At 33.5% G+C, this 11831-nt stretch overlaps 1 protein-coding gene across 1 annotated transcript in view; it reads right to left on the reverse strand.

Moving 5' to 3' along the window:
• Positions 1-11209, reverse strand: part of LOC105477364 (UDP-glucuronosyltransferase 2A3) — a 30695-nt gene extending 19486 nt beyond the window's left edge. Inside the window, exons 1-2 of the mRNA XM_011733842.2 lie at positions 10464-11209; positions 4235-4383 (exon numbers count right to left, since the gene is read on the reverse strand). Of these exons, the coding sequence (XP_011732144.2) occupies positions 4235-4383; positions 10464-11178 (864 nt within the window). The 5' untranslated portion in view covers positions 11179-11209. The remainder of the gene's footprint in view (positions 1-4234; positions 4384-10463) is intronic.
• Between the last annotated feature and the right edge of the window lie 622 nt (positions 11210-11831).

Genomic DNA, 11831 nt, shown 5'->3' on the forward strand with positions numbered 1-11831 from the left:
TGCATATACCACCTCTTGTTTGCCTTCTACCTCAAGTGGAAGCATCCTGAGAACCTTGCCAGAGGCCAAGCAGAAGTCAGTTCTGTGCTTCTTGTACAGTATGCAGAACTATGATTCAGATAATTCTATTTGCTATATACATTTTCTAGTCTCATGTATTCCTTTATAACAACACAAATGGAGGAAGATAGCAGCTAATTGACTTTTGACAAAGGTGCCAAGAACACATAATAGAAAAAAGACAACCTCTTCACTAAGTGGTGCTAGGAAAACTGCATATCCACATGCAAAAAATGAAACTAGACCCCTTTCTCTCACCGTATACAAAGTAAGTAAAAATGAATTACAAATTTAAAAGTAAGACCAAACATTATACAATTACTAGAAGAAACTATAGGAGGAATGATTTGTGACATTGGTCTAGGCAATGATTTTTTTTTGGATAGGATTTCACAAGCACAGCCAACAAAAGCAAAACTATATAAATGGGTTATATCAAAGTATTGAGCTTGCGCAGAGAAAATGAAGCAAACAATAGAGTGAAGAGACAATCCACAACACGAAAAAAATTTGCAAACTATGAATCTGACAATGAGTTACTATCTCAAATATACATAGAAGTAACATCAGTCAATAAAAATAAATTACTAATTTGATTAAAAAATAAGTAAAATACCTGAATAGACATTTCTCAAAAGAAGACTCTCAGTGACTAAGAAGTATATTGCAAAATGCTCAAAATCACTAATTATCAGGGAAATGCAAATCAAAACTAAAATGAGATATCACAACATCTTTGTTATGGTTATTAACAAAAAGACAAATAAAAAAACAAGTGTTAGCAAGTATGCAGAGAAACAGGATCTTTTATAAAGTGTTGAGGAAAATGCAAATTATTACAATCAGTAAGGAAAACGGTATGGTAGTTCCTCAAAAACTGAAAATAAAACTACCATATGATACAGCATTTCCATTACTGGGTATATATATAAATAAACTAAAAAGTCATAGAGATAGCTGTCTTTCTATGTTTACATCACCATTATTCATATACCCAAGGAATGAGTCAACCTATAAACATCCTTTAATGAAGAAATACATAAAGAAAATATGGAAAAAATATATACATATATATATGTGTCCATTCCATTGGATATATATATGCTTGTTTAAATATATATATATTTTCAATGGAATGAATATATATATATATAATTGAATATATATATTCAATGGAATTAATATACATATAATTGAATATATATACACACATATATTCAATGGAATGGATATATGTATTATGTGTGTTTTTCTGTACAGCTATATATATCAATTCCATTATATATATATATATCCATTCCATTAGATATATATAAGTGCTATTTCTATTATATATAAGCTTTTTTAATAGCTCAATAGCATTCCACTGGAGAGAGAGATATATATATTTTCCAATGTGTGTGTATATATATCCATTTCATTAAATATATATATAAAATAATGAAATTTTGTCATTTGTAGAAATATGAATCAACCTGCCGAGCATAATGTTAACTGAAATAATCCAGGCAGAGATAGCATGGTATCCCTTATATGTGGAATCAGAAAAATTAATCATAATGGAAGTAGAGAGTAGAATTGTGGTTACTAGAGGATGAAGAGATAGTAGGGAGGGCAATGAGAAATGGTGGATCAAGGGATTCAAAGTTATAATTTGGAAGAATGTGTTCTGTTATTATATTAAGTTGTTGGGTAACTATAGTTAATAGCGATGTATTACATATTTCAAGATAGTTAGAAAGCAAGTTTCTGAATGTTATCACCACAAAGAAATGATAAGTATTTAGATGATGGGTTTATTAAGTATCTTGATATCATTATTATACAATGTATAAATGTATTGCAATACCACAGCATTTCTTTTAAACACGTGCAGTTATTACATGTCAAATTTTAAAAAGAAAAAGAAAAAGAAATATTTAGTGTAAGACAGCCCTAAACTGTGTCTCAATTAAACTTGTAAAATTATCAGCACGAAAGCTTTTACCTAATAAATTAATACTGTATGGATCCAACTTTTTAAAAAAATGACTTCTATGATTATTTATGTGAGTGTGTGTTTGTGTGTGTGCATTTGCGTGTGTGTGTGTGTAAAATCTGGAGTGTGAGAATAAAAGCTAGTATGGCATGGGAGATTACCTAGAGAATGATGAAAATTATCACCCCTCCTTCTGTATCTCTATTTTAGATACAGATGCCATGACTTACGAGAGCTTGATTTTCTGGTATAACTTTCCTGGTAAGTAAAATTATATTAACAATTATTAAATAAAATTGTGTTCATCAGTACACATCTTACCACAAAGCCCATAATTTTTCTGAAAATCCTAATGGCTCTGAACCCTTCCTAAAAGGATTTTGATTATATTTCCATAAAACAGGAAATGAGGTTTTTCTTTTCACCCTGTAGTGATTGGTAAACCTAGTATTGTTACCATAGCTACAGTGGTAAATTCTTACAATTTTATGTCGTCTAGCTATGCCTTTAAAATATAAGTTGAACTTTCCCATAGCAGAAGCAGGTCTCAGTCAACACTGACTCTGCTTAAAATCTTCCACCTCCTTCCATTTCTTCAATGTGTTCAGTCAGTATCTTTGCTTACACACTGCCTCCTGATAATCATCCTATAGGACATCTAGATACAACCCACTTGGACTTGCATCACTGATCCTCTGTACTCCACAGTGACTGTGCAGATATGCCCAAGTGACTACCTTTCAGTCTCAGAATGCCTCCAAGGAACTTGTGCCTGCTTGCATTAAACCTCCCAGTTACAGTTCCCCACTGGAAACCCACGTAGGTAACACCCTGGATCCCAGTAAAGATTTTGGAACACAGATCCCTCACTCTCTTTCTTGGTCTCCACTCATTGGTTGAATGTGCTTTTCCCAGAGAACTTTCTTATTCCCAATGTTCCTATAAGAGATACTGAACTCTTTTCTCTAGAAATGGTGAAAGTGCACAGCTTCTGTTATTTTATGTATTTGGTTAAGTTTCTCCTCTGTTTCTCACTTGACCAACACAAACATAACATCTGGCCTGGTCACGATTTCCTATAGAGTGGTTATCTTTGTAGAAATAAAGAAGACATAGGACATACAAGAGACACATTGGTGTCTTCCAGTGTAAACAAGTTCCCTATAAGAACAATCTTGGTATAGATTGCACACTTAGGCATTAGGCTGTTCATCAGAATAAAAAGTATCTCATGAGAGGTAGATTATGAATTTCCATGACTAAATACCCTGGAACCTTGTCAGGTCAAAGCTAGAGCTAATAGCCACTTTTGGGACAATGAACTCAAGACATACTTACAAAACTATTAAAAAATGAGAACAGCTATTACTCACTTTTGCTTCTCAATATTGTTTCTTTCAACATTCCTTGAACTATAATTTTTTCCTCTGATCATTTAGGAATATAGTATACAATTTTGTTTTCACTCCAAAAGAAACCTGCAGGCTGCAAAATCATTTCCATGAGCTCTACTTTGTCCTGATGACTATCAATATTTAGATTTCTGTCTACAGAGATTGAAACCTTGTTTTTCTCAAGTGGCTTTTATAAAACCTCATCTAAAATTCTCATGAGCTCTAAGTGAATAGTCACAACACAGAATTCATCACATAAATCACAAACAAGATTACTTCTAAGTACTTATTTGAGTAAAAGCCATCATTATGTTTAAACACGTAAATATTCCATTTATAGAAAATTTCCTTTATTTCTTGTCTTCCTTCATCGTTTATTTTCTCTCACTCACCAACTCCTGTGGAATGTATCCAATATGTCTCATGAAAATACGATTATTTCTGTACTATCATGACAAATATCCTTGTTCATAAGCCCAGTTTGATTGTGAGAAAGGATTGAACATTCTTTTTAGTGATCTTCATGGCTCCAATTCCATACTAATTCAATGTATTATCCAAACTATTGTAACAGTAGTAATTTAAAATCTATTCTAATCATGACATTCTTCTGCCTACTTTCTTATCATAATGCAGAAAAGACATATATCACCTATAAAAGCCCCTGTGGCATGGAAAATAAATACAGAGTTGAAAACAGAAGACATTCAACATCATCTTTCTATAACTAAGGTTGTAATCTTTCAGGGGAAAACAAGTCATGCCATAAAGTACATAATATTCCTTAATATAATAGTCCTACCTTAGGCAAAGGTTTGGCAGGTTTACAGTGTAATCCTCCTACAAACTCAAAATTAGGTTGGTATGGTTGAGGATATTCAAAATCCCAATATGTTCGTATTAGCCATATCTCAGCTTTTCCCACAGTCTCACATAATGTAGTGGGCCTTCCTAAATAAAATAAATAACAGAATGAATTAACATACAATTTAAATAAAAATTGTACCACTAATCTTTCAATAAACTATTAAGAAAAAAATAAGTTTAGGTCCTCTAGAACAGCATGGCTTTTAGATGTCAAATGAAAGGGAAAATTATTGAAATAATACAGAAAAAAAAAGAAAGAAAGGAAAAAAGAAAGAAGACAAAGAAAGAAAGGAGGAAAGGAAGGAAGGAAGGAAGGAAGGAAGGAAGGAAGGAAGGAAGGAAGGAAGGAAGGAAGGAAGGAAGGAAGGAAGGAAGGAAAGAAGGAGGGAAGGAAGGAAGGAGGGAGGTAAGGAAAAAGGAAGAAAGGAAGGAAAGAAGGAGGGAAGGGAGGGAGGGAAGGAAGGAAGGGAGGGAGGGAAGGAAGGAAGGAAGGAAAGAAGGAAGGAAGGGAGAAAGGAAGGAAGGAGGAAGGAAGGAAGGGAGGGAAGGAAGGAAGAAAGGAAAGAAGGAAGGAAGGGAGAAAGGAAGGAAGGAAGAAAGGAAAGAAGGAAGGAAGGGAGAAAGGAAGTAAGGAGGAAGGAAGGAAGGAGGAAGGGAGAAAGGAAGGAAGGAGGAAGGGAGAAAGGAAGGAAGGAGGAAGGAAGGAAGGAAGGAAGGAAGGAAGGAAGGAAGGCAGGAAAAAAGGAAGGAAGGAAAGAAAGAAGAAAGGGAGGAAGGAAAAAAGGAAGGAAAGAAAGAAGGAAGGAGGGAAGGAAGGAAGGAAGCAGGGAGGGAGGGAGGGAAGGAAGGAAGGGAGGAAGGAAGGACAGTTATATTTAAGTGTATTTTCACAACTTAAAAAAAAGACAAAACTCCAAAATACAAATAAATTTATTACTCATTTTTTAACCTCTTCAGGTTAATCGCAGATGATAGATGAGTCCCACAATATCTTCACCAAACAACATCTCTGTGTTTTCTAATCTATAGTCAGAGGTGTATCTTTCCATAATCCCACCAGGATCGGTTCCCTTTAACATGCTGAATTGCATATCATTAATTAATAAGTTATTGTTTTATTAGTAGGAATTCTTTGACTAATTTTTACCCATAACAATCCTCTTTTTGGGTTGTGAAGCACCCATGTACATACTATGATTATCATACACTTACTTTAGTGTTTCTCTCAAAAGATGTGTTTTGAAGAAAAACACATTTTCAAGATTTAATTTTAGGCTTTTAATCAGAAGAATGGCTGACTGCAAATAATGAAGTAATTCATATCTCTTTACAAAAACATATTTTGCAACTCATAAAAAGATAAAACCCCATAAGATAATTATTTTCTCTTTAAAATTCAAATCAAAGTTGGTGGTGTTATACACCATAGTGTGGAGAACCTCTTTTTTAAAGTCATCACATTTTAATGTTTGAAGTTTTTTCCTAGGTCATAAATCCAAATGTCTTTAATTTGATATTGAATAAATTGTACTGAAGATACTCAGTTTGAAGTTACCAGAAATTAGAATAGAGCTATCTCTCAACTTCCAAGCAAATGCATTTACGTCCTCTAGATTTGTTGTTTTCTGTGCCTCACATGCTACCTGCATTACCAACCTCTAGATGTTTTTAATTAATGTGATATTAGTTCTCATTTAAAAAAGACTCAGTTTTGAACAATTGGAGTCATTCAATATTTTAAGGATAAATATACAGTAACGTATATAAAGATGATCAATGGAAAGAAAATTAAATTTGCTTTTTATATTAAAGTAGATAAATTACATCTTATTTGAAATGCCATACACACATGTCTTGGAGATATTGTGGGTTAAATTGCAGTTCATCTCAATAAAAGGAATATGCCAATAAAGTGATTCACACAAATTTGGGTCCAAGGACATATAAAAGTTATGTTCACCATATCTTGTAGTCTTTTAGCTGTGCAATATCATCACATTTAAAAAACAATGCACATACCTTAGTTAAAAGTATGGCTAAAAAGTGCTAATAGTCAGCTGAGCTTTCAGTAAGTGAGGTTTTTGTTGTTGTTGTTTGTTTTTTTTCTGGTGTAGGGTCTTGCTTCGCTGTTGATTACTGTTGATTGATCAGGGTGGCTGGACAATTTTTTTAAATTATACAACAATGAAGATTTTTGCATGAATTGACTCATCTTTTCATGAAAGATTTCTCTGTAGCATATGATGCTGTTTCATAGCAGTTTACCCATAGTAGAATTTCTTTCAAAATTTGAATCTGTTCTCTCAAACCCTGATGCTGTCTTATCAACTAAGTTTGTGTAATATTCTAAGTCAGTTGTAGCCATTTCAACAATGTTCATAGCATTTTCACTGGGAGAAGATTCCAACTCACGAAACCAATTTCTTTGTTCATCTATAAAAAGCAACTGTTTAAAAGGCACCTCCTCATCTGTTTTACAGGTTTTAGTTTTATCATGATATTATAGCAATTTAGATAAACCTTCAGGCCCACCTATAATTTTATTTCTTTTTCCATGACCACCCCATCCACAGTTAATTCCTCAAATGATGGCTTCGATCCCTCAACATCATCCAGGAGAGTTGGAATCATTTTTTCCCAAATTCTTGTTAATGTAAATATGTTGAATTCCTCTCATGAATCATGAATGTTCTTAATGGAATCTACAATGAAAAATCCTTTTGAGAAGATTTTTAAAACACTTTATTACTGACAGCTATAGTCTTACAAAATATATATCTTACATAAGCCTTGAAAGTCAAGGTTATATGATCCATGGAATGTAATATGGATGTAATGATAGGAAGCATGCAAACAATATTAATATCTGTACATCTTAATCATATCTCTTTGGTGACCATGTGAATTGTCGATGAGCAGCAATATTTTGAAAGGAATCCTTTTTTTTTTTTTTTTGAGCATTAAAGGTCAACAGTGTGCTTAAAATATTCAATAAGCCATGTCATATACAGATGTGATATCATCCAGGCTTTGTTGTTCCATTGATAGAACACAGGGAAAGTAGATTTAACATAATTATTGAGTCCTCTATAATTATTACAATAGTAAATGAGCATTGGCTTTAACTTTGTTACCAGCTGTATTAGCCACTACAGGAGATTCAGCCTGTTTTTTGTAGCTTTGAAGCCAAGTATTAGCTTTTCCTCTTTAGCTACGAAATTTTTAAATGGCATCTTCTTCCAACAGAAGGCTGTTTGGTCTACATGGAAAATCAGTTGTTTACTGCAACCGCCTTTGCTGAGAATATTAGCTAAGTCTTCTGCATGACTTTCTACTGATTCACATTGAACTTTTACATCATGTAGGCAGTTTATTTCTGTAAGCTTCATTAATCAACCTCTGCTAGCTTCAGTCTGTTTTCTGCACCTTCCTCTTCTCTCTAAGGCTTCATGCAACTGAATAGTTAAGGTTTTACTATGTATCAGTTTTTAGCTAAAGCCAAAACTTAAGGCAATGTTGTGGCTGGTTTAATTTTTTCTTTTCTTTTCTTTCCTTTTTTTTTTAAAGTGGTTTTGCTCTATCATCTGGGTTGGAGTGCAGGGGAGCAATCATAGCTCACTGCAGCCTTGGACTTCAAACTTCTGGGCTCAAGCCATTCTCCCACCTGAGCCTCCCAAGTCACTAGGATTTCAGATATGAATCACTGCAGCTAGCTAGCTAATTTGATTTTCTCTCCAGACAACTAAAACTTTCTCCATATCTGCAGTGATAATGTTTGTTTATTCTTATCATTTGTATGTATGCTAGAGTAGCACTTTTAGTTTCCTCCAAAAACTTTTCCTTTGCATTCACATCCTGTTTAACTGTTTAGTGCAATGGTATAGGTTTTGGCCTGTCTCAGTCCTTTTTGTTGCTATAAAGGAATAACTGAGCCTGTCTAATTTGTAAAACAAGAAGGTTTTTATTTGGATCACAATTCTTCAGGATATACAAGAAATATGGCACCATGGCACCAACATCTGCATCTGGTGAAGACCTCTGGTTTCCTCCATTCATTGCAGAAGATGTTGGGAGCCAGTAAGTGCAGTGATCAGAAAATGAGAGATTAAGCAAGAGAAAGAGGGTGGATGTTCCTGGCTCTTTTTAATAATTATCTCTCCTAGTACCTAATAGAGTGAGAACTTACTCACCCTTTTCCCCAGGGAGAGCATTAATGTACTCATAAGGGATCTACTCTAATTACCCAAACATCTCCCATCAATGCCCACCTCCATTATTGGTGATCGAATTTCAACACAGGATTTTGTAGAGACAAGCAAACTCTATCTAAACTATAGTACTCGTTAAACTTATTCCTTTCTACATTTTGATTTAAATTGAGAGAACTGCTAGTTTTCCTCTCACTGGAACATGTAGAAGTCGTTTTATGTTATATTACTGTGTCTCAGGGAATAGGGAGGCCTGAGAAGAAGTGGGATGGGGAAACAAATCAGTGAAGCAGTTAGTACATGCTCAACATTTATAATTAAGTTTGCAGTCTTATACGGAAAGAAACCAAGGTGCTCCCAAGCTGGATAACATGTAACCATCAAAAAAAACTGATCCCAGATCACCATAACAGATATAATAATGAAACATTTGAAAAAGTCCAATAAATGACAATATGAGATAGAGTCAAAAGGTATATACTTTCTGTTGGAAATATTATGCAAAACTGATTTGCTTGATGCAGGGTTTTCAAAAACCTTTAATTTATAAATTTCATTTTTTGTGAAGCACAATAAAGCAAAGTATAATAAAATGAAATATGCCTGTGCATAAGAACTTATGGAAATAAAACCATGAGTTGAAATTTATTGATATCATTTTTCCTATAGTTGTTTTAATATGTACTCTTGATTTAGACTCACAATAGATAATTCTATAAAATATATAATAAGCAATAATTTAGTAAGTTGGAGCTATGGAATAAATCTAGTTATTAATTTAATTTCTTATTTCAAGTTGCTCAATGATCAAGTGAAATGATTTTTAAAGAATTGTTGGGGGCTTTCTGAACGCATGGCCAGAACCTACTTTTGTTTATAGGAAAATACTCTTTCACCCCTTTTTTCATCTTTGATAACAGTTTTGTTTTATTTTAAATTTCAGTCTTATCAGGGGGCTTTAACTATAGTCATAATTTACCAAAGTTTGCCAGTGATCTCTACATAGTTGTACCTCTTTCAATTCATATCTTAATATAGACTTGAGGCCAAGGTCTTTGAATTATTTACCTACATCCATAAAGCCTGGTAGGCTATTTGCTGCTAGTCAGAGATTACTGAATACAAAATTATTTAAGGCAAATCAATACATGTAAATCAAAATCATGCCTAAGGCTAAGGACATTTGAAGTAGGATCCTCTGAATATTATTTTTGTGAAACAGTCTATATATTAGAATTCAGTGGAATACATTAAACAGTATTTTAGTTTCTAATATGATTATTCTTTTGTTCGTGTTTCTACATATTTCTCAAACATACTTGGATAAAAACATGTCTTGCATTGACTAGCTCAGATCACAACTGTATATGAAAATTGCAAAGCAAAACAACTTTTTATCAGTAAAGCAAAGAAATAAAAATAAGTCAAACGGGGGTGTATATCAGTAAAGCAAACATTCTACTATCTCATGCCCCACAAGACCATAGGTTTTTAACTTTTAATAATATTTTTTTCAAGTTTTTGTGAAGTAATCACCTAAGACATTAAAGAATTCTAGAAAATGTTTCATTTTAGTGACTCTTGAAAAAATAATTCAAAGAGGACTTTGTGAAGATTGCTTTTTAAATATATGATGAGAGAGAAAAGAATTATTAGCATCTTATTTCAATAGAACTGGTATAAAAATCAGATTAACAATCAATGATTCTCTAAATATGTGATGTAGATTTGCGCTATTTGGAGGAAATATAAAATGTAATCTCTTTGTTAATGATGATCATTTTTAAGTATATTACTGATATTAAGAACAAATATACTTCCCTTATGAAAAACAGTTACAACGTTTTCTAAAATAAAAACTCATTGACCTGCATATGTATGTCATAGACAATGTATGGCAATTTTTAAAAATATTTCTTTTGATAACCAAATTAAAAATAAAACAAAATCTCTTACCTAATGCCTTACTATAAAACTCTTTCCAAAAATCATAGTCATAATCCTGAATCCAGAAGTGGAAGAAAACTGAAAGCATTGAATTTTTCACTCTTTCCAGAAAGGTCATTCTGTCTGTTAGTCGTGTCATAGGTACAGGTACATAGGAAAGTGGAGCTGGAAGTTTCCCACAACTTCGCTCCATATTGCCTCCTAGAGAAGTTCTAAGTGTGACCACAAAAGGGACTGCAAGCAACTCAGCCATCAGGTCTCCACAGGGAATCACAGGGTCTATAAGCATTACATCGTAGTTGGTTTCCTGAAGTTTCTTCATAAGTGTCTGATTGTAGATAAAGCTCTCACACATCACTTTTAAAGTTCCTCTTATTTCAACAAAAAAATCATTTAATTTTATAACTGATTGCCAGGTTGATAAGCCTGGCAAGACATTCAGAGCTAGGTCAACAAATGTTTCTTTGTTTTCTGTTTTGTCCTGTGGCATATGGACCACCTCAAATTTCAGTGCAGAAGGCTTCCTGTAGTCAATTAAAAAAGACTTTGAGTGAGTCAATACTGTTACCTCATGGCCCCTCACTATGAGCTCCTCTAGAATGACCTTGACATTAAGCCAATGGCTCATGTCACAGGGCCACACCAGGACCTTCCCACAGAATCCACAGCCAGCACAGAAGAGCTGCAGGAGCAGAAATACCAAAGCTGACTTCTCAGACCTCATGGCGGCAGTTCCCTCACACACTGATCTGCAATGGTTTTGTAGTTACTAAGCATGGAGTTGAAATGACAATATAAGCACAGAAGTTAAAAATTAATATCTTAAGAGTAAAGTTCAGTGGTTGATTGCCAGTATAACATTTATTGAAGGTATCAAAAAGAAGTGCAATGTAACAGGGAAACGTTGTTCCAACCTTCTAGAACTTAGAAATAAAATACATAAAGATACTTTTATTATCTATACTGATGATAAAGAAAAAAAATTTAAATCTTTAGATTTAATGATTCATGTGCAGAAACATGCATACAATCACACTTACATTCATTCCACACTAAGTCCAAAGTATCAGATGGTTTAGGACAGCACATGTTTCACATCCCTTGCTCACAAAGGACAATACAAAGATTTACTGAAAATACACTTGGAGACTTTGGGTAACTATTTTGATTAAGTTTATATAATAAGTACACAGTGTTCAGTGTTTCAGAGGGGAAAATGCACAATTGCTTTAATATGGGATAATTAATAAAAACTTTAGTAAGGCATTTGACTCAGGAGGTGAAATGAAAGCTTTGGTAGGATTTATTGTTGCCAAAGGAAACATTTCACAATCAACAGAAGCATGATGAAAGTATAGGATACTTGAAAATCATTCC

The sequence above is a fragment of the Macaca nemestrina genome, chromosome 3 (genome assembly GCF_043159975.1).
Source record: "Macaca nemestrina isolate mMacNem1 chromosome 3, mMacNem.hap1, whole genome shotgun sequence".
Classification (NCBI taxonomy): Eukaryota; Metazoa; Chordata; class Mammalia; order Primates; family Cercopithecidae; genus Macaca; species Macaca nemestrina.